The following is a 23,614-nucleotide window of genomic DNA, read 5'->3' as shown; positions in this document are numbered from 1 at the left end:
GGCATGGAAACATGGAACAGACTGATGAATCTCAGTGGGAAGGGGGTTGGGGGACGGCAGGAAGAGATTAACCAAAGATCTTATATGCATACTAGAGTCCTGTTGCATGGATTCGTGCATTGGTGGGGTCCCTTGGCCTGGCCTGCGAGGATTGGGCTGAAACCCACAATCCAACATCCCCCTAGGGGTCCCGGATTGCGAGAGGGTGCAGGCCAGGCTGAGGGACCCCACCAGTGCACGAATTCGTGCACCGGGCCTCTAGTCATTTTATAAAACAGCATAACTCACCCAACTTTTGAAATGTATAACTGCCTAATCCCGCCTCCTTCAGTAAACTCTCAGACGGTTGGATGAGGAGCCTGGCTAGGAGCCAGGTAGGGGAGAGCAAAGAAGCCTGCCCAGCTAATGAGGGAGATGGGATCAGTTCATGTGCTGAGTAGTTTTAAATATGCGACATTATGGTAGTTGCAGAATTTCCATAGTTGTAGCAAGAATGTACCCTCCACTGTGAGCGTCTCGGAGCTTCTTCCATGTATCTGGAAGAGTGTTATTTAGTTTTTACTGTGGGTTGAAAGTCATTTGAAAGTTTTTCTTGAGTGTTCAAAGCTACCAGAATGGTTGGAGTTTTTTATGTCTCGTACTACGTATCTGAAATAATCACCTCTAGAAGCTCAATTTTCCCTGGATCAGTGCACGTGTGACCGGGAGTAAGGTGTGCTGGAGACCATTCACTTGAGAGTGGATGTGATTTTGTGGAAAGAGCGTGGCTCTGGATTGTTAATTCCTTCAGTTGTGTAGAAGCCAAGGAGGGTGTGGGTAGAGAGGCCAGCTCTTTCTCCCAGGCACGCCAGGAAGAAAGGAAGGGAGAGGGTGTTGTCCATACGTGTGGTACCCAGGTGGCACAGTTCATGGATTCTCAGACATTTCCCCTCTGCAATTCCAGAATGAAGAGCTCCGAAACTTGTCCCTCTCTGGCCATGTTGGATTTGACAGTCTTCCTGACCAGCTGGTCAACAAGTCGACTTCTCAAGGGTTCTGTTTCAACATCCTGTGTGTTGGTAAGTGACTCATCACCTGCTGCCGGGCATGGAGTCTGACCTTCAGCTGGCAGGTGCCTGTGCGAGAGACTCATTTCAGGGAAATAAGCATAATGATGTTTTCACTTTTTTTTTTCTTCATTAGTAAAGCAGGACAATAATACCCACTGTCTATATGTCCCACCGTTACAAAGATTTTTGTATTTGGGTACATGCTTTGTAAGTTTTGTGGTGTTACTCAAACTGTTTTTACTTAGTGGTCAGTTTAATGTTGTTATTAAATCATTTATTTTTATTTTTGATAGGGGGAGGGACTTAGACCCTAACTAGATACTAGTTAAAAGCAGGAACTGAGATGTACATACATAGTAAGACCACTCAGAAGCCTGTTAAGCATGTGTTGCTGGGGTCCCTAACTGCAGTGCACTAGTTACCTCCATTAGGGGTCTTTTAAAAGATATTCTACCTACAGTAAGTAAAATCTGAAACTACTCTACTTTAATAAACGTACAGTGTTTAAAATGTTTGCTTTGAGAGCAAAGACAACTTAAAATTCTGTTTCATGTTTGAAATAAACTTTCTGCCCAGTTGTCAGATTAACCTTTCATCCTTAAAGTTGGAATCTAAAATTGACCTAAATTTATTCCTGGTAGACAAATGGCAAAGGTCAAAGAGATCTGGCTTACTTGCATCCTCAGTACATTTTATTCATACCCTTTAAAACATCACACATTAGCCTCGGCCACTGGCTGTGGTATTTTTCTTCTTCTCTCTGGTCGTATCCCTTTTAAGCCGAGAGGAGGAAGGTAGAAAAGAAGGTGGAAAGGGGGAAGGCAGAAGTACAGATCTCCTGATGATCTGAAGCAGAACGCTCCTGGGACAGGTGGTGGCCTTTCCTGCCACAGGCCGCTCCAGGTGGATGAGTGGCCCGGCTGAGCCGCAGGGCAGTGGTTTGGACGGCACTGGTTTGTTGCCATTGTCCTCTGGGCATGGACCCCCAAGACTTCACTCTGAGGTAGAGCAACAGGAATTCTGTGTTTCTGTAGAGCCCAGTGGACACGGGCTTGGCAGAATGTACAGACTCACTTCTCTTGTCCAAGGAGAGTGAAATGAATTTAGAAAAGGCGTGCACTCCATGTAAGAACCACCATTTTTTAATATGATCCCCATGGGGGGGAGGGGCAGGTGTTTCCCTGTTTGGAAGTTTTTGAACATGTTGCATGCAGCTGCTGCACTGGGTGCTCATCAGCAGAAAGCCACCATGGATTGGCACACGGACCGGCTCGCTCTCTGGCGTGAGGTCCGGGACCAGGCAGCCAGCTCTCCTGCTTGCTTTCTCCTTTTCCCTACGTGAAGTGAAGCCGTTTAAAATTCAGCAGGGCGCCTCCTGAGTGGCAGCTAGTTCTACAGGGTGGCGTAAATGAATTGCCTTTTCTCTCACAGTAAATGCTGCTTGCAGAGCCTGCAGTTCCTCATTAGCATAGCAATTTGTTGGCAATTTGTTGATTTTTTTTTTTTTTCTATTGAAAAGTGGGCTGAATTGTAGGCTGATTACTATTCTGGCTTCTCTTTCCTGCCTCCCCCAGCCTCGTCTTCAAAATCAGCTTCACAAATACATGTGAGAGTTATGTCTCAGCCCCTGCAGGTTGGGGAACTTTCCGGGGGCACTGGACTTGCTGGGTGGACCTGGTTTGACAGGGTGTATGGTGTGAAGTGGGTGTGTGGGTTCCTGGGTTGACCCCTTGTGTTAAATAAGTAGCACAGGTATGATGCTGGTCGGAATTCCTCCCAAGCCACGTCCGTGCTGCCCTGTTGGATTTGCAGAGCCGCTGCTATTTTGACTCACTTGGGTGGGTAACAATACCTATGATTCTTAGATTTTTTTTAGATTCTGGTTCTATTCTTAGCCATGTTTAAAATTAGTTTTTCAAACTAACAAAAATAGTACATACTTTCTGTTTAAAAAAAACAACCCCCTCCTTTCTGTTTTTCACGCGCATTTCCGTTCCACAGAAATAACACTGAAATCCTTCTAGAAACTTTCTACATCGTTCTGTACTTGGAAATTATTTTTGGAGGCTTAAGAAACAACACCAATTTATTACTATTAGTATTATCTTGTGGTTCTCTACAAGGTCAAGATGTGTCCCCCTGGGCTCCATTCAAGGCATTGGCAGGCCCACAGTCCTTTCCAGAACCTCTAGGACAGCGGTCGCCAACCGGTTGTCCGTGGTTCACTGGTGGTCCATGAGGTCCGAAAGGTTGGCAACCACTGCTCTAGGGGAGACTACATGTCCTTGCTTTTTTAGCTTCTAGTGGCTCTTGGAGCCCCCATTTTCAAAGCCAGCAACATTGCACTTCTCTCTCTCTCACTGCTCTTGTAGTAGAAAAATTTCCATGGAGAATTGCTAAAATCCAGTTTAAACTCAGTTAAGACTCTTCCTCAACCCCCAACACTGAAAAGGCCATACATTGAATGGTGGCCTGAGTCCTCAGGGAGGGAGATGGGTAAGCCCAGCTCCAAACACCAGAGGTTCCCATGGGGAGAAGACTTGACCAGAAGGCAGACGGGCATGAGGGAGGCACACACTGGCCAGGTACAGCAGCTCTTTCACAGTTATATACGAACTTATTAATTTTGGTTTTAGAGCTCATGCGGCTCATATTCTTCTGGGTGTGTGTTTTTAAAAAATGTATTTTTATTGATTTCAGAGAGGAAGGCAGATGATGGAGAGAGAGAGAAAGACATCAAAGATGAGAATCATTGATCGGCTGCCTCCTGCACACCCCACACTGGGGATGGAGCCCACAGCCTGGGCATATGCCCTGACCAGGAATTGAACCGTGACCTCCTGGTTCATGGACCAAAGCTCAACCACTGCGCCACACTGGCCGGGCTCTGTTTTCTTTTTCTCACTCCACAGTAAGTCCTGGCTGCCCTTCCCTGCCAGTATTTCAAGCCAACAGATTCTTTTCCATAACTCTTTGGAGCCCTGTGGTTAGAGCCAGCATTAGCTCTTTGGGACACGGGTGTCAGCATTAATATTAAGCATACTTATCCTCAGAGAGTGGAATGCATCAAATCTTTTTACCATAAATATTTTACAGCAAAATATCTGTATAAGAAAACAACTCTCTGCCAATCAATGGTCCATCTATTTTTAAAGTAAGAGTCTGTGAAAAAGGGTTCTAGCTTTTGACAGTCCTCAGAGGAATTGGTGTCATATTTAGCTTAAGAGCAACCATGGTACTTTCTTTCCTCCTTGTCATCCTACTGTCTAGTTGTAATTTTTTACACAGTATGTGTATGTTTGCTGTTTATAGCACCATTAAATTATTTTCATGTGGTAAGTATGGAAGGGACTTGAGGATTTTTTAAAAAGTTATGAGCCTAGTAAGGAAACTGATGGTGTTTCTCAAAATGTGTTTTGTGGCAAGGTGTACTGTGGGTCGCAAACAGAGGAAATGAACCGGGGCCGAAACTAATCCTGGCAGGAGCTTCGTCTAGTTTTAGAGGCACTGAATTAAATGTCTGCTATCAGCATCCACCTCTGTTGAGCTCTGGAAAGAAATGTAACCAAGAGTGAGAGAGTAGTGTTCACTTAACCGGGAAGAGAATTCTTGAAGCTAAACTGGGTACCAGAACACCTGGGAGTTCACAGTTCCCTCCCTCTCCATCTTGCTTGCAACACACTGAATCACCCCAAAGCTGCACTTCGGTTTAAATGAAGCCTTTTCTGTCTTCCCTAGGCTGTATTACTCCAGAGCACCTAAATTAGTGTTCAGCCTTTCTTCACAATTTAAAATGTAAATATCTTCCTCATTCATTTTACAAAATGACACTAGCTCTGCGAGAAACTTCAGCATTACTGCAGCCGTATGTGGGGTCTCTGTGCACATGCGAAGAGGGAGAAAACACGGCAACACCCCTCTTTGGAAGGGGAACCAGATCAATAGCCGGGCCAAAGTAATCAACGATGCATTTTGAAAATAGATATTTTTAAAGTAACTCAACAATAATTGTTTTGAGGGAATGACAGAAGAGGAATAGAAAACTCACCAGTTTAAGATGATTTTAGTCAAGGCTGTAGTGTCAACATAAACTGTAGGATTTTACAATCAAATCGTGAACTTTCTTTTATCCCATCTTGCTTTTCTAGGAAAGCATAGAAAGTGGTCTACAGGGTGAAATGAATGAGTAAATGAATAAAGATACAATTAACCCCCCAAAGTAAAGTGAAGTCAGAGAGAGAGCCAGAACTCAAAGCCATCAGACCTGCCTATCAGGAATGCATTTGCCTTTCAGCCAGCGGTCAGAGCATGGAGGAAAGCCGTTCAGCAGCTAGGTATTGAGCACATGCCATGTGCCAAGTATGTTAAAAGTTTAACAATGACAGATTTACAGTATCTGTGAAACACAATTTCAGCTGGACAGAGGTTCTCCCGTGGGCTTTCAGAAAAGATAAATGTCCCCACATCTAGGCCTAGGTTCCTGAGGGTCCCCAGGTCAGTGGAATGGATCCATGCGATGCCAAGTGCCACATGCTTTTCTTTCAAATCCCTCATGCAGGCTGGTGGGGTTAGCCAAAGCATGTTTCATCAAAGGCGATTCTCTGAGGAGATGAAATGACACAGCTTAGGTACATAGCTCTCTGGTTACCTGGCTCCAACCAAGAATAAAATTGAGAATCTTTAGAGCAGGTGGCAGACCTTCCTGCACAGTTACTTGGCTAGTCATTCCAGTACTCAGCCTTGGCCATCAGAGTAAAAATGCTGCATCGTAGAGCAACTATTCGGTCAATCTACAATTCCCTTCTAATTAATTAATAATATATAGTCCTTCTGCTTGTTTGTTGTTGTTGGGTTTTTTTTTGCTTGTTTCTTCTTTCAATGTCCAACTAAGAGCTTGTAGATTTAAGTAAGCCTGAGATCAGAATGGAAGAGGCGGGGCTGCTTTCCACTGTGATGTGGGTGTCATGCTCACCAGCATCAGCGGGAGCAGAAAAACAGAAGCCAAGGGGGGGGTGCGGGGGGGGGGGGGCGCTTCAGAAGTAAATCTCTAATTATTCTAACAACTGAGCATTTAGGTAGATGAATTTACAACAGAAACACACACACACACACACACACACACACACACACACACACACAAACAGCACACTCGGAAAAATCTACCAAGTGGCAAATCTCAGCATAAAAGATCATCAGGATCATTTTTCTTTCCAATTAACTTTTAATAAAGGCCAGGTATTCTGCTGAGGAGTTTGGAAATGCTTCAACGTTGGTGTTAGTCATTCAATTTCTCAAAATATTGTTTCCGCTGTTTAGTGTGAATTGGAACCTATGCCTGGTAGGCTTTCAGTTACTCAATTAGAATGAACAAAAATATTCTTCTCAAAGGCAGACAATGTCCTCCTTTTGGAGGCTGGAGAGAGGCCTCAAAAACTAACGCATTGAAAACTCTCCTAGTTCTAGGATTGCTTTTATTCCAAAAGCTGTCATTTCTTACTGAACTGCTTTTGGTGAATCACACTGCTTCTGGAGTAGATGTATCTAATTACAGCTCTGAAAAGCACAGAGCATAGAAATGGAAAGTAAAGCACTCTGAAATTTAAAGGAACAGTGGTTTTTCCAAACCATTGATTAACCCTGTGCTGTAAGTAGGGCCTGGAATGCTAATTGTTCTTAATTTCCTCCCTAATGTAAATGATAAATTACCTTAAAAAAAAAAAAAAGCTTGGTGTTCCTGATTGACACGTGCTTAACTAATTCTCAGCCAAGTCAATGGAGATGGTAATTTCAGTCCTGTCATGGTAACTGAGAGTCCCTACCAGGGAAATTGAAGGCTTTATTGATGTCCTGAGGGAAAGAAAGTTGAATGGATCACTGTCTACAGACAGAACCTTTACCTATAAGGCAGTACTGCTGTTGTCCCTTTGTCTCTGGCCTGAAAATAGGTAAATCGTGAAAAGAAGTTTGCTGCACTTGAGAAAGGTACACATGTACAGGTATGTAAAATGCCTGGAGTACCTACCGTATCAGATTGCCTACCTGATTCTAAATATCTTAAGAGTGGGAGCTCTGCTTTGTTACTGTACTCAGTAACTTTGTTTTGCTCAAAGTTATTTTGTTAAGCCATGAACCATGGATATGAGCAGCGTTGAGCTCTATCATGTTATGTTAGGGAGCACAGATTAGTATAGATTACTCTTACTACGGGTCTTTTTGGTAAGAACACTCAGGAAGGTAAGGAAGACAGGAAAATGTCTCAACTGCTACACAGGCAGACTTCATGGAGCTCTGGAATGACATTCAGGATGTTACCGAAGTTCACTCAGTGTCTGCTGTCTCTTTTTAGTGACCATTTTATGCCCAGCACCTATCCTTGTCACATAGTAAATGCTCAAGTATTATTATTATTATTATTATTATTATTTTTTATGACGAGGCATTTGGCTACCTTAAGAGAGTCATAGTTACTCCCGCCGTTTACCCGCGCTTCATTGAATTTCTTCACTTTGACATTCAGAGCACTGGGCAGAAATCACATCGCGTCAACACCCGCCGCGGGCCTTCGCGATGCTTTGTTTTAATTAAACAGTCGGATTCCCCTGGTCCGCACCAGTTCTAAGTCGGCTGCTAGGCGCCGGCCGAGGCGAGGCGCCGCGCGGAACCGCGGCCCCGGGGGCAGGCCCGGCGGGGGAGGACCGGCTCGCGCAGCCGGGGGGGAACGGAATCCCCCCCGGGCGCGGCCGGCCGCCCGCCCGCCGAGCTTCCCTGAGGGCGGCCGCGACGCCCGCCGCAGCTGGGGCGATCCACTGGGGTGATCCACGGGAAGGGCCCGGCTCGCGTCCAGAGTCGCCGCCGCCGGACCCCCCGGTGTCCGGGCCCGCGGGCCCCACGGGGACCTCCCCCCCGGACCCGACGCCGCCGGGGCCTCGACGCCGCCGGGGCCTCGCCGCCACCCGCCCCGCCCCCCTCCCCGCCCTCCCCGGAGGGAAAGACAGGGAGAGGTCAAGTATTATTAATGACTAGAGGCCCAGTGCACGAAGATTCCTGCACTGGGGAGGGGGGTTCCCCTCAGCCCGGCTTGCCCTCTCTCACAGTCCAGGAGCCCTCAGGGGATGTCCTACTGATGGCTTAGGCCCGCTCCCCATGGAGAGTGGGCCTAAGCCGCAGTCTGGCCTCCCTCTGTGGGAGGCGACCGGGCTGATTAGGGGAAGGCGCTGCTCCCATCACCCCGCTGCTGCTGCCACTGCCGGCCATGGCAGCTGCCTGAGCCCCGGGCCTTGCAGCCACTGTGGCTTTGTCTGGATGGATGTCCAGAAGACATCTACCCTAATTAGCATATTACTAGCATATTACCCTTTTATTAGTATAGATTGAATTTCAGACACTAAGCTCTATTGTGTCTATCTGCTCTCTTTCTCCTATATTCCCAGCTAATGGTCTGTCAACATCTTCAGTTTACCTGAAGCCTTTGCTGCCTCATGGCTTCTGCTTATTCACTTCTCTCCGTATAGCTTTTCTTGTGCCATTGTCATGTGTGCAGATTGTGTATCTCTCACTCCAACTGCCAAGGAGGGGAGTTCTGATTGGATAGACAGGTCACTGCCTAGGATGGGGCACTGTCTCAGAGCATCATGATTAGGCTTCCGTGGGTGCCTCTCTCTGTTCAGGGGGCTAGCCCTGGTTTAGTTACCTGTGGTCACTAGGTATAAAGCAGCCGTGGGCAAACTACGGCCTGCGGGCCGGATCCCACCCGTTTGAAATGAATAAAACTAAAAAAAAAAAAAAAAAAAAAAAAAAAAAAAGACCGTACCCTTTTATGTAATGATGTTTACTTTGAATTTATATTAGTTCACACAAACACTCCATCCATGCTTTTGTTCCGGCCCTCCGGTCCAGTTTAAGAACCCATTGTGGCCCTTGAGTCAAAAAGTTTGCCCACCCCTGGTATAAAGTATTGTCCTGCTCATAAGAGGAATGTGGTTATGGCGGACACTTAGAATATTATTCCCATCATAATAAATTAGAGTCTGATTGGTATTCATTCAGTCATGTTCCAGGTCAGATTCTATGGCATGGGAGAATACCACAGCAGGCTAGTTCGTCGTATTCCCAGAACGGGGCACAGAGCTTGGTGTACAGAGTAAGCAGTGGAAAAATACTGGCTGAATGAAGGCTGAATGAAAGGAGAGGAAATGCTTTGATCTTGTATGTATCCGGGGCCCGATGGGCAAGGTCAAAAAGTAAGGCAAACATACTTTACCAACTCATTCTCTAAGTGAATCATTGTAGTCAATGGCAAACCACACAAGGCTGCTCCCTAGAGAAAGCTCAAATCCAGAAAAACGCCATCCTCCTTCACTTTTGCTTTATGTTGGAAAACAGTGAGTAATATGGAACTTATAATTAAGTGGATTTTGCCATTACAGTGGGAGACTTGCCTCGGGGCTGTAAACCCCAGAGTTCCTTTTTCTCCATGCAGTTGTCACCGTCCTAACAGGCATCATCGAAACCCGTTAGAAGAGGACCTGTTCCTGGGATTTGCTGGAAGGGCTGTGGCATATTAGCATGTTCAAATTGAGTTGGAAACCTAATTGGGAGATTTTCCAAATTCAAAATAAAAAGACTTTCCTATGGATAACGTTCTTTGATTTCTCCTTCCCCTTTTCCACCATCACATATTGAGTCACTAACACCAGCACCATGACAGGGGTGGGGTGGATTCTTTCTCCTTGCCAACTATTTTTGACTCAGAATTAATTTGGAATTAGAATGAACGAGAATTTTGCTTGGTTTTATGATGAAGGTCGGGCTAAAGTTCTTTGTAGCTCCACATTTGTGTCTCACCATTTGATTAGTATAGTGGTACCAGGTACCTGCCACTCTGCTCTGCACATATTAGGGTCTCGGCAAACACTTAATGACTTAAATTACCAAGGTGAATTAATAAGGCCACTGTCGCAGGTCATTTAGCATGATTCAGTTTCATTGTTTCAGACATCACTCTGAAACTGGGAGAACTCTCTAGTAAATGTTTACCATCTGGACTCCAGCTGAATAGGAAAAGACAATGAGGATAATATAGAGGATGCACACAAATTCATAACTATAAGCGGAAAATATTGGGCAGTCCGTTTTTTTCTGTAATAGGAAAGTCAGGATGCTTTGTTGGCTCAGTGTAGGTGTTCGTCACACAGACTTGGGTTAGAACCCTGCTCTGCCACTGAATAATGTGACTGCAGGCAAGTTACCTACACCTTACCTGAGCCTTCGTGCCCGGCTGTGAAACGGAGGGGACAGGAGCACCTGTTTGCTTCATGGAGGATTGTGATAGGGTTTAAGTAGGTCACGCGTTGGAAGCTCTGGCCACAGCGCCTGGCACAAAGTCAGCACTCAGTCACTTAGTGGGCGTGTGATTGTGACTGTTACTCTCCAAAGTGTTGTTTTGAAAATGTAATTCTTTATGACAGCAGTACCTGGTATCAGATAATTCAGTATAAATGGAATATGTCTCTTCCTAGTAACAGAAATTCAACAGTATGTTTTCCTTTAGGCAACAGTTTTACACGTCGGCAATCAGGAGAAGAAGAGATACCCTTTACATCTTTGTAATGTACACACAGGTTGTTTCTCTAGAGCCAAAGAAGAGTATCTTGATCTGTAAGTTTAAGATCTTTTCTGCTCAGTAGTTTCTAAAACTAATTATTATGACATTCCTAGGGAGGTATTCGATAAAGCTCACCTGGGAAGAACTGTCTTTTCGTGGAGGGATTCCTGGTGGTAGAGGCTTTTTTAGAAGTTGTACAAACATGGTTATGAGGCACTGACATTCTCCAATTCCTCCCCTGTGGTCATGTAGGTGAGACGGGCATCGGCAAGTCCACGCTAATGGACACTTTATTCAACACCAAATTTGAAAGTGACCCCGCTACTCACAATGAACCAGGCGTCCGGTTAAAAGCCAGAAGTTATGAGCTTCAGGAAAGCAACGTCCGGCTGAAATTAACCATCGTGGACACTGTGGGATTTGGAGACCAGATAAATAAAGATGACAGGTATATCTTGGGATTTTGTGGGGATATAAATGGATGAAGCAATAACATGACCCATCCCTGGTAAATCCAAAGGCTGAATGTTCACTGATGATGGTAGTTGGTCCCACCGTATCGATGAAAAGATGACACGTTCTTGTCCTGAGACATTTTCTTAAAGTCAGAATCAAGCTGTGTAATTGATTCCAGCTAGTGTAAGCAGAAAGGGGATGTGTTAGAAGGGATAAGGTAACTTATGGCATTTTTCCAGGAGGGCCATGGAACCAGGTTTGGGGGATTTCCCATCGGGAAAATCAATTTAAAGGAACAGAAACATACAACTGCCCCACAGGACAGTTAGCAGAAACCCCTACCGCCAACCACCTTGTGGCCCTGGGCTAGGTCCCTGGAACCTCCACCAAGTGTGTCCAGATAACCAGGGGCCTCCACCATCTCTGCAAGAAGAACCCTTCCCCTGTGTGACTTCTGCCTCGGGTTGCTCCTGAACACCCTAAGCGAAGGAAACATTTTTATGAAAGATCTGTTGGGAAAATCTTAGTTTCTGGCTGACTACTTTAAGTGTTTCATTTTATCTCAAAAGAAGTTTGAGAAAGTTAAAATAAAACTGTCCCAGGCCCAAAGATGTTTCCAGGAGGGGGCTTCCAGAGACATTTTTGAGCGATGACAACATTGTGGGAATAAAACACCAAGTCAACAAATGATGGTGTGTTTACTTAGAGCTCAGAAACTTCATTAGTACCAGGGCTTTTCCTGTTTGGTTTTTTTATTCAAAACTATGTATATTATATACATGTGTTTTGTATAAAGGAACTTGAACTATTTTTTTATCTAGAAATGCGCATTGCCTAGATAGATGGGGGGGAGGGGCAAAAAGTAGGTTATAGTTGTTTGTATGGAAAATAATACAATAATTAATAAATAGTAATACAAGAATAAAGTCTGTTTCATGCACTCACAACTGAAAACCTACTTTTGCCCACCCTGTATTTTAACTGTCGCGTATCTATACAAGCATCACGGTAATGAAAAAGAAATACTTAATTCCTTATATAGCTGAGCACTGAGCTCTATTTTATCTATAGAGCAATTTAAATGCTCTTCAATAAACATTGTCCGGTAATAACAGAAGAACGTGTTAGATATAGTGAGAGATGTTATTTTGCTGGTCAAAATGGACTATCTGTACATTGTGTAGGGGTCGGGGACAGCTGAGCTCAGACCCTGCAGCTGAGCAGTTGCTCTTAACTTACGACCTCAGTGCCAAGCAATGATGGCGAGGTTACTGCCTGAAGGCTGTTGGTAATGCCAAGTGGAGTGGATGAAGAGAAAACCCTGGTGACCAGGTAAAGAGCACAGGTGCATTGTGGGAGCCCGGGAGAGAGCTGGGGCCCCTGGTCACTGTGCAATCACAGTGCACACTCAGAGCAAGGCGTGTCTCCATCTCCGACCCGCACGGTTTCTCCCTGGGGTTAAAGTGTGTGTAGGGCTAAGATTCCACGTGCTGTTCTGGCTCAGAGTCATGCCTCAGTCCTGCCCCTACGTTTTTGCCCGCCTCTAACCAGGGACTTTGCCTTAGGCGGGTGGGTTTGCACTCACCTGCACCGACCAGCAAGTGGCTAGTCCTGTGCCGATCCTCATCGCTGCAGCTGGAGGCCTCTTTAAGAAATTATCTGACTCATTTGGGTCAAATAGTAGTTCCCAAGGAGACTTAGAAGAGAGGAAGTGTGATATTAACCTAACCTAGATACCAAATATTTTTTTTCTTCTGAAATTTCTTGACAGCTGTTGCATAACCTCTTTCAGTGGCATTTAGAACTCTGTGCCCCAGAAGGCAGTGTGGACACTATGGACTGTAAACCCAAATGACTACTGTTTAAAATAGTTGTTCAGATAGGCCCTGCATCCATCCAAAAATTGGAAGTGGGATATGCATTTTTGCGTTGATATGTAACCGTATGGTAAAGGATGTGCTGTTTCTCTGAACCCATGATTATTTTACTAGTGTGGGGATTAGGCAAGCTTTTCTGCCATTGATGCAAGACCTCAAGAATGTCCCAGTTTGTTTATATAGGCTTCGGACATGTCAGCATTCCTGCAGCATTATCTGCCTGGGACCAGGCTAGCTAGAAGGAGGCAGGAAGAGAGATCTGGTAAGGTTTCCTGTTATGTTTAGCACGATTAACTCTTTTTGGATTAAGGGCTTCCTTGTTTTGTTGTCTGTGCTCTTCAGTGAAGAAGGAAAGGGGTCTGGAGAAGAAGGAAACCAAACTTTGCTGTAGAGCTGGAAATCGAATAATTAGCCCTACATGTGGGAGGTGGAGACAGACTGTCAATGGCTAGAATGGTAAACAGCCCTGCAAAGCATGGGTGGTTGAAATTCACTTAGAGTCCTCAAACTCATCAAGTCTTCATCAAAGTTATAAAAATGGAATTGAAGTAGACTGTTTGGTCTTTGAGTTCTAATTTTTTTTTGACACTTTCTGGTGAAGGTAGTTGTGGGGTAACGAAAATTGACTTTGGTTAACAGATAGCAAAGATAGAGAAAAATACATGGTAGGTGTCTGGTCATCCATAAAATGGAGAGTCAGCCCTGAATGATGGCATTGGCTATTTTGCAAGAATGATCAGTGGGTGGATAAAAAACATTGTGTGAACATTTATCCCATCAGTTTCATAGTCAAACATTTGCCCTTTTATTGTGTTTTTAATGGCTGGAGGTATGTGAAAAAAAATGAGTGGTGGGTAAAAGGGAATAGCCCCATGCCATAAAAGGAAATCATGTGAAAATGGAAGGGCTAGATATGGTGTGCTCTCCCCTCCCCCCATTTCCTCTGATTTATATAGCTACAATCCAGAGATGTTAGAATTGGCAAAACAGAATATAAATAGGTGTCCTTTCTATAAGAATGGAAACTAGCAAAAGGCAAAATAGGGATTCAGCGTCCTTGTCTTTGCAACTGAAATGCTGGTAAGGGGAAGTGGAAAGGAGAGGAAGACGGGGCAGAGGATCTGTGTGAAGGGTTGTGAACCAGAGGATAAAGCCTCTGGAGCTATTTCATCACCGTAATTAAATCTTCCACAAAGGACTAGTGATTTTGGTACATAGTTCTCCTGGAGTACATTTTTTATTAGGTTAGAATGATGCACAAAATGGATGGGCTTTTGTGTGGGGGAGGTAGGAGGGGGAACCCGAGGTTTTTGACTTGACCAGTGGTGTGGATGGAGGTGCCGTTCGCTGTGAGGAGGAACATGGGAAAGTGTGGGTTTGGGGGCAAGATGAAGTGTTTGATTTTAGAGGCATTTAGTTAGAAGAGCACCTGGAGACATCTAGTAGGCAGTCGGATGGATCGGTCTGATGCTCAGGTGAAGGATCGGGTTGGAAGTAGAGATTTGTGAATCATCATCATCAGGTGGATGGCAAGTGAAACAGAGGAAAAGCTGTGATTTTCCAGGGAGACCACGGAGAGAAAAAGGAGAAGATGGAAAGATTGGCCAGCACTCCGTAACAGGAAGTCAGAGGCGGCCCGAGCTGTAAGAGAACAATAGAGTTCTTTGGCTATATTGAATCCAGGGCAGAAAGCATTCCTCACTTGAAATGGAGAGATGATGGGCCTGACTGGCATGGCTCTGTGGTAGATCATCAACTGATGAACCAGGAGGTCACGGTTAGATTCCAATCAGGGCACATGCCCAGGTTGCAGGCTCAATCTCCAGTAGGGGGTGTGCAGGAGGCAGCCAATCAATGATTCTCTCTCATCATTGATGATTCTCTCTCTCTCTCCCTCTCCCTTCCTCTCTCAAATCAATAAAAATACATATTTTTTTTAAAAAGGAGAGACGGTCTGTCTTCCGTAATCTTGGAGCATCAGAATCAAATCAGAGGCTAAAAGGGAAATTAATAGAAAGCAGAACATGCTTGGACAATGGCTGGGGAGGAGGTGCTGAGAAGCAAATTAGGAACTGGGGAGCCAGAAAGGAGCAATTGCTGTGAGCTGCTTTTCCTCCCCTTGGGGCTGAGAGGGTGATGGGGGAGTATCTTGATTTCCCCAACACATGCCTCAGTGTCAGGAGACTGAAAGACCAGGCCCCGGACTGACAGGCATCATGGCCCTCAATGGAGGGGCCGGGTCCCTCCCTGACTGGGTATGAGCTCAGTGGCAGAGCGGTTGCCATGGAACCAGGTGAGGGTAAAGTTCTCTTGTTTTTTTCCTCCTTGTCTTTTAAAAATGTCAGGCATGCTATTTTTTTTTTTAATATATTTTATTTTTTACAGAGAGGAAGGAGAGGGATAGAGAGTTAGAAACATCGATGAGAGACAAACATCGATCAGCTGCCTCCTGCACACCTCCTACTGGGGATGTGCTCGCAACCAAGGTACATGCCCTTGACCGGAATCGAACCTGGGACCTCTTGGTTCGCAGGCCGACGCTCTATCCACAGAGCCAAACCAGTTAGGGCAGGCATGGTATTTCTTATTTGTTGTTTCTTATATGACAGTGAAACAGTTATATCTTACTTTTATGTGCTGGTCCTTCACAGATATTAGCTCACTCATTTACCACAATAGCTCTCTGATATAGATACCATTTTTGTTCTTGATTTATCTATGAGGAAACTAAGACACAGGGAGCTTTAGTAACTTGCCCAAAGTCACACAGCTAGTAAGTTGTAGAGTAGACTGTGGTCTGAGGTGGTCTAGCTTGAATCTATGCTTCTAACCACCACCCTATATAACGATCCTGGAATAAAGATGAGGATTACTATTGTTATATAATGCCTGCCTATATGTTAAAATTGAAAAACGTAGAAGACTTATCACTTGCTCATCCTTTTCATTGGAATTTTGCTTGCCATGATTGAGAACTTTATTCTTATTGCTGAGGCACATTCCGCTTTTTTTTTTTTTTTTTTTTTTAACCTCTAGAGACTTGTCTGCTTAAAATGAACCAAGGGTGTGTGATAAGTTTCCAAGGAAAAGTGTCATCAAAAAGCTTTTCTAACAGTTTTGGTTTGAGTCATAAATTTGTTTGGTGTCTCTGTTTTATTTTTACTTTGGTTTTTCGTTTGTTTGTTTTTCACTCAAGGTGTCTGCTGTCATCTTCATTTTAAAAGATTTGTAGTTCCCTTCCAGGGATTTCAGTTAATTTATAGCCCTGGGGCTTAGTGTTGGAAGGTTTTTATGTTTCTGAAAGCTTAAATCATTCCTTAGCACCGTAGTAAGTTGGGGAGAACCAGCCTGTTGTATTCCTGATAGGCCGGTCCCACTGCTGCTGACCGGCCTCTCCTGAGCAGCGGGTCCCCTGAGGCCCAGAGGAGCTCACGGCTTATTCACAGTGACCTGTGTGCCACCTGATGTGCTTTTAATGGTTGTGTTTACGGTCAGTTCATCGAATCACACAGAATCCCCCCCAAAAAGATTTGAATTACAACTTGGGGAGCAGAGGGTTATAAACTGTGTCTTCAAATCGTAACATTTAGAGTTGGAAAGAACCTAGAAGATCACAGTGGCCCAGGCATTTCAGTTTTTAGCTGGAACCCTGGAATGCGCCCAGGGCTTTATGAGTGCACAGAGAACCCCTGACCTCTGAGGCCCAGGCAGAGGCCCAGGCCGGGGCTCCCAATAGGAGGCGGTGCCATGTCCGGAAATTACAGACCGGTTTTATTTTGTGCACCGGTGTCAGTCAGTTGGTGCGGGCTGTCAGAATCACTTTGTTTTTTTTTTATTTTATTTATTTATTTTTTTTAAATTAAATCTTTATTGTTCAGATTATTACATTTGTTCCTTTTTTTTTCCCCCCCATAACTCCCCTCCTCCCAGTTCCCGCCCCACCCTCCGCCCTCACTCCCCACCCACTGTCCTCATCCATAGATGCACGATTTTTGTCCAGTCTCTTCCCACATCTCCCACACCCCTTTCCCCCCCAAGAATAGTCAGTCCATTCCCTTTCTATGTCCCTGATTCTATTATAATCAACAGTTCATTCTGTTCATCAGATTATTTATTCACTTGATTCTTAGATTCACTTGTTGATAGATGCATATTTGTTGTTCATAATTTGTATCTTTACCTTTTTCTTCCTCTTCCTCTTCTTAAAGGATACCTTTCAGCATTTCATATAATCCTGGTTTGGTGGTGATGAACTCCTTTAGCTTTTCCTTATCTGTGAAGCTCTTTATCTGACCTTCAATTCTGAATGATAGCTTTGCTGGATAAAGTAATCTTGGTTGTAGGTTCTTGGCGTTCATCACTTTGAATATTTCTTGCCACTCCCTTCTGGCCTGCAAAGTTTCTGTTGAGAAATCAGCTGACAGTCGTATGGGTATTCCCTTGTAGGTAACTGAGTTACTTTCTCTTGCTGTTTTTAAGATTCTCTCTTTATCTTTTGCTCTTGGCATTTTAATTATGATGTGTCTTGGTGTGGTCCTCTTTGGATTCCTTTTGTTTGGGGTTCTCTGCGCTTCTTGGACCTGTAAGTCCATTTCTTTCACCAGGTGGGGGAAGTTTTCTGTCATTATTTCTTCAAATAGGTTTTCAATATCTTGCTCTCTCTCATCTTCTGGCACCCCTATAATTCTGATGTTGGTACGCTTGAAGCTGTCCCAGAGGCTCCTTACACTATCCTCGCATTTTTGGATTCTTTTTTCATTTTGCTTTTCCCGTTGGATGTTTTTTGCTTCCTCGCAATTCAAATCATTGACTTGATTCTTGCGCTCCTCTGGTCTGCTGTTGGGCGTCTGTTTAATATTCGTTATTTCAGACTGTGTGTGCTTAATTTCTAGTTGGTTCCCCAATATAAGATCGAGGGTCTTATTAGTTTTCGTGTAGATCTCATTAAGTCTATCGGCAGCTTCTAAACAGTTCTTGAGAGACCTTAAAAGTGTGGTTCTGAACTCTATTTCTTCCATTGACAATTTTGTCCTGTTTCTTTGTCTCCGCATTTTGTTATGCTTCTTTGGTGCACCCCCTAGTGGTCTTTGTTCACAGTCTTATAGATAAATCTTGATTGTTGTAGCTAATTCCAGGGAGGGTTTGACCTCCAGGCCAAGTGGCTATGAGAATCAGCTGTGTCAGCAGTGAGAGAACTTCTGTCCTCTAGGGAGGTGCTAATCTAGCCTTTGCCTGAGGCTATCCGGTAAATGCCTCTGTGCAGGGCTTGGGCAGGGCGGGTCACACAGGATCAACAGGGTGGGTCGGAGAGAGCAGTTATGGCGGCTCTCAGTCCTGTCCCCAGGGGCTCTGCCTCTCTGAGTCCCAGCACCCGCTGCAAAGCTCGGAGAGAAAGCTGCACTTGCTCTGACCGAAGCCAGACAGTCCCGCTTCTCCCGTTTGAGTCTGGGTCCCTAAAGACTCGCCTGTATCTGGAGCTCAGAGTCTGCGACTCCCTCCCGATTGAAAACAACAACCGCGCCCTCCGCCGCCAGCCCGCTCCGCGCACTCCGCACCTCAGAATTTGACTTCAGCACTGCGGCTCCTCTGAGTGTCCGTATGCGTTTCTCTTTCCTCCTAGTTGTAGGACTTCCACTCAGCCAGCGTTCCTGTGGTTCTGGGCGATGTCCGTTCTGTGTTTTAGTTTCACTTTTGAAGTAGTTGTTCAAAGCAGCAAACTCCGGCGTTAACCTATGCCGCCATCTTGGTTCTCCCTCAGAATCACTTTGTTGGGACAGATTTGGAGGCTCAGTTTTGCCCCAAGAGGAAAGAATGCCGCCGCCTCTTAGCAGTATCTTCAGGGGTCCCACGGGGGAATTGACCGCATGCTACACTTGTTTATCGGCTGCTTTAGAGGATGCCTGTTAGGCGGCACGAGGATAGGAAGGAGACCGTCCCAGGTAGAAGAGCTAGTGTGAGCAAAGGCGTGGAGGCAGAGCTTGGTGTGCGAGGCTGGGCCAGAAACAGCGAGCCGGGTGGAGTGGGACCGAAGACAGAAGGCCCCGGATGCAGGGAATCGGGCTTTGGCTCTCGGGGCAGGGGGGCCGTGGACATTCCTGAAGCCTTGCACCACGCCGAACTGCCGGAGAGCCTTGACTAGAAGCGCGCTGATTGAAACGTGCTTTAGAAAACGTTCTTCTGCATTCCAGCTACAAGCCCATCGTGGAATACATCGATGCCCAGTTTGAGGCCTACCTACAAGAGGAATTGAAGATCAAGCGGTCTCTCTTCAACTACCACGACACCAGGATCCACGCGTGCCTCTACTTCATCGCCCCGACTGGGCACTCCCTGAAGTCGCTGGACCTGGTCACCATGAAGAAGCTGGACAGTAAGGTACTCGCCGCCCACCTGCTGCCCCCCCTCTCCTGTCAGTCACCTTTGTTCCAAGGCCCCCATGCATTCTCCGCTTTCAGTGTACAGTTTGTTCTGTTTTGTTGTAAAAACATTTTTTAAAAACAGTTATGGGTTCACAGCAAAACTAAGAGGGAGGTACAGCGATTTCCCACATACCCCTGCTCCACCCCCCCCCCATAGTCTCCCCCATTACCAGCATCCCCCTCAGAGTGGTTCATTTGTTACAATTGATTAACTGCGTCGATACATCATAATCCCCCAAAGTCCATAGTTGACATTAAACTTCCCTCTTGGTGTACACTCTGTGGGTTTGAACAAATGTGTAATGACATGTATCCATCATTATAGTATCAGGCACAGTCGTTTTATTGCCCCGAAAACCCCATGCTCTGCCTGTTCGTCCCCCAACCCCATAATTTGTGTTTTCTGGTTTATCGAACCATAGGGTTGAGCAATGTGAGAAAAATGCTTCAAAACTTCTCTGCATGTTAGGAGAAAACAAAAAAACAAAGCCATGTAGCTTTGTTACAAAGCATTTTTAGTTCTTTTTCTTATTTTTTAAATAGTTTATTGATTTTTTTTTTTTTAGAGGGAGAGGGAGAGAAAGAGAAACATCAATGAGAGAGAAACATCCATCAATTGGCTGCCTCCTGCAAGCCCCCTCCTGGGCATTGAGCCTGCAACCCCGGCATGTGTCCTGACCAGGAGTCGAACCGGCAACCTCCCGGTACACAGGACAACACCCAACCAACTGAGCCACACTGGCCAGGGCTATTTTTAGTTCTTAAATTAGCATAGTGTATGGTCTGGTGAGTTGGGAAATTACTTAGTGGAGACAGGGAAATGGTCATATGAGGGGTTAAATTTAGGGAGATTGAAACATAAACCTATGATTTCTTTATTTCCTTAAAAACTTTCACTAAATCTCTTAAAAGGTTTGGCTTTAATTTGAAGTTTAGAATGAAAAAAGAAGTTGATTTTTTTATCTGTGTGATAACAGTCCATCTTAGATGTTGAAGCTGACTGCGCCCATAAGTTGAAAAGAAGTGAAGTCCTAGTTGCAGTTTGATCCCTGAGCTTTCCACACTGATAACCTCTCTCTCACACAACATTTGAAGGAAGGAGCTGATCTGCATTTCAGTTCATTTAATTTTCCATTTTGGGATAAATGGAAGGTAATAGATTTCTGAAATAAATCAGCAGCAGACGAGAACAAGCACAGAACGAAGCTATGGTATTTTCTCCTTTTGAGTTCAATACAAAGTCTTATCAAACTGAAACTATTTGCAAGTCCCTGGGAATGAGGAAAAAGAGACCTTAAGTCTAAATCGCCTGGTTTGTCTATCTACTCTGATCAAACTGGCCTAAAAACAGTGGCCCTCTGCCATTTTGTCTGTGTGGATATTAACTGAACAGTCAATGTGTACAAAAGATAGCCCGTGTGAGCAGCCAGAGTTTCTGTTCCTTAGGTCCCGATCCCAGCATCCCACCATCCCACCGTTTCTCTCTCCGCGCCCCGCCCCCCCCCCCCCCCCCCCCATCAGTGATGTGTTTTTGTGTTTAGTCTGCCACTTGCTGAAGAAGCCCGAGCGGGATGAGATTGGGAGCTGGTTGAGGAGTAGGTTTTTCTATCAACATGTCATCTCATTATGGTTTATCAAGGATTTCTGATTTGGCTCTTGGGATAAAAGGAGAATCAAAGGAATGCAGACGTGACCTGGAAGCCTCCCTAGAGACTCTCCTCTGGCCAGGACGGCTTTCTCACGGAGTCCGGCCCTTCTCACCTGAGCTGGGTGGAGAGCAGGGTCCCAGGTGTCGGATGGCAGCAGCATCTCATTGAAGCCGCGGTACCGGCCAGGGAGTGGAGGAAAGTTAATCTTAAAAGTGAATTTTTAAGAATGTGTGCTGTGGACAGCGCTGACTGAAGCTGGGAGACGAATGTCCCACCTCAGGGTCGGGGCTTGCCCTGCAGCACACCTTGGCTCTTCGGGGCTTTCTGCTGCCGCTGTCCAACTCCCCTGGTCCAGGTAACCGATACTCTGAAAGCGAGCCCGGCCTTGGGCATGGGTCTCCTTCTGGCCTGAAGGGGTTGTGCGATCGATGGAAGCTAACTTTCAAAAGAACTGGCTGGTGTGATTTTGAAAAGTTTAAAAGTAGGTGAAACCACGTTTGTTTTGGTTAATAGTTAGGTGCTCCCCTCAGGTTATCAGAAGGACAAAAGGATGTTTCCTGCATAGAGGTGAATATTCCACTGTTCTAACTAACGAAAACTCTATTTTATACTGCAAACTACTGCCAGGAACGTGCAAAAATCCAGGTCCTAAGGAGCTGAGAGGGGCCTGAAAGGAGTGGCTGGTTATTCAAGGATAGGCGTCCTTGTTATCGCCTCTTCTCATAGAGCAGCGTCCTGCGGAAGCGTGAGGTAGCCCAGGAGAGGAAATGGCAGCTGTGCTCCCAGCTCCGAGGTGAAGAGAAAGTGTTCGCAGGGGGAACTAAAAGATTATCCCATGTCATCTTAATTTTGCACCTCCGTCAAAGGTTTTGTTGTCAATATCATCTCTATTCTCCAAGTGAAGTTTATACATTTTCACTTATCTGTTTGCTATTTTTATTCGTCTATTTTTCTCACGTTGGAATTGTATCTGTTTTATAGGTGAACATCATCCCAATAATTGCAAAAGCTGACACCATCGCCAAGAACGAATTGCACAAATTCAAGAGTAAGATCATGAGTGAACTGGTCAGCAACGGAGTCCAGATATATCAGTTTCCCACAGATGAAGAAACGGTGGCAGAGATCAATGCGACCATGAGTGTAAGTCCTCAAGTGAGAAAGGACCAGGCAGTGAGCCTCCAGCAGGCTTTTCTTCGCATCAGCATTGCAGAGCGACTAGGGCACTAGACTGGGAACTTGACTTCTTCCCTGTGGCCTAGCTCTGCCACTAGTTCCAGTCATTTAGCCACTGTGCTGCTCGGTTCTCCCATCTATCAAATGGGGGAGTTAAGCAAGGGGGTCTCACATTTCCCCCCCACTCTAACAGTTACGATTTCTACAGCGGATCTTGAAGGGAGGGCCAGCCCAGCGCCGTTTCACACAGAGCAGCTTAAGGGAAGCAGATCTCTGCTCGCTGTGCCGGGTAGGCAGACACATGGCCACCTGCCTCGCGTCGCTTCTGAGATTGGTTCCTGCCTCTCCCCCAGTTTTTTATTTTCCCCACCCTTTCCTGAATCATTAGGTAAACCGGCAGTTGAGGGTGTGATTTCCACATCACAGGGAGAAATTGGTCAGGAGATTAGTGATTAAAGCTGCAGCAGTCTAGGTGTGCCTGGGAAATCATCTCTCCTGGCGAGCCCCCACCGGGCCGGGATAGCCGCAGCGTCCCCCTGCTCTGTGTGTCTGAGCCATGGCTCAGCTCTGAGCCACAGTGGCTGTGTGTATCTTTTTTCACTGGGAAATGGGTAACCTCTGTAGAAGCAGCATTCTTTGCACACACACTGCGGATGCCCAGTGGTGGTCTTAGGAATCCTTAACATTGTAGGTGGCCCTCAGTGAAGTGTAATTAGCAGCTGCCCAGGAGCCTGGCCTTACCCAGACGCATGCTAACGTTTGATTTCGACGTGTGCCTGGTGGCAGAGGAAGCCAGTCTGAATTTTCAAATTTGTGGGAGGCGAAAGTATGTGTCATGAAAAACTGTCTAATCCCATCATTTTTAAATGTTATTAGTGGCACTTTTAAAAATTCACAGGCTTATTGAGATATGATAGATATACTGTACAATTGTTTTTCTAGTGTATTCACAGACTTGTGCAGCCAATGCCACAAACAATTTTAGAACATTTTCTTCACCTCAAAAAGAAACCATATACCTTTTAGCTGTTCATTCTCTAACCATCCCAGCCACAGGCAACCACTGATCCACTTTCTTGTCTCTACATTTGCCAATTCTGGACATTTTCTAGAATGGGAGTCGTGCTGAGGTCCATCTAGAGCAGTGGTTCTCAACCTTCCTGATGCCGCGACCCTTTAATACCGTCCCTCATGTTGTGGTGACCCCCAACCATAAAATTATTTTCGTTGCTACTTCATAACTGTAATTTTGCTACTGTTATGAATCGTAATGTAAATATCTGATAGGCAGGATGTATTTTCATTGTTACAAACTGAACATAATTAAAGCATAGTGATTAATCACAAAAACAATATGTAATTATATATGTGTTTTCCGATGGTC

At 45.3% G+C, this 23,614-nt stretch overlaps 1 protein-coding gene across 2 annotated transcripts in view; it reads left to right on the top strand.

Annotated features, from left to right (window-relative positions):
* SEPTIN11 (septin 11) overlaps nucleotides 1-23,614 on the top strand; it is a 93,470-nt gene that overhangs the window by 47,834 nt on the left and 22,022 nt on the right. For both annotated transcript variants that reach the window (XM_059667848.1, XM_059667840.1), the window contains exons 2-5: nucleotides 944-1,058; nucleotides 10,906-11,101; nucleotides 19,175-19,361; nucleotides 22,036-22,197. In XM_059667848.1, coding sequence (XP_059523831.1) covers nucleotides 944-1,058; nucleotides 10,906-11,101; nucleotides 19,175-19,361; nucleotides 22,036-22,197 — 660 coding nt within the window. The remainder of the gene's footprint in view (nucleotides 1-943; nucleotides 1,059-10,905; nucleotides 11,102-19,174; nucleotides 19,362-22,035; nucleotides 22,198-23,614) is intronic.

The sequence above is a fragment of the Myotis daubentonii genome, chromosome 1 (genome assembly GCF_963259705.1).
Source record: "Myotis daubentonii chromosome 1, mMyoDau2.1, whole genome shotgun sequence".
NCBI lineage: Eukaryota > Metazoa > Chordata > Mammalia > Chiroptera > Vespertilionidae > Myotis > Myotis daubentonii.
The sequence above is the reverse complement of the archived record's forward strand: the minus strand, read 5'-3'. Positions and strand labels throughout refer to the sequence as shown.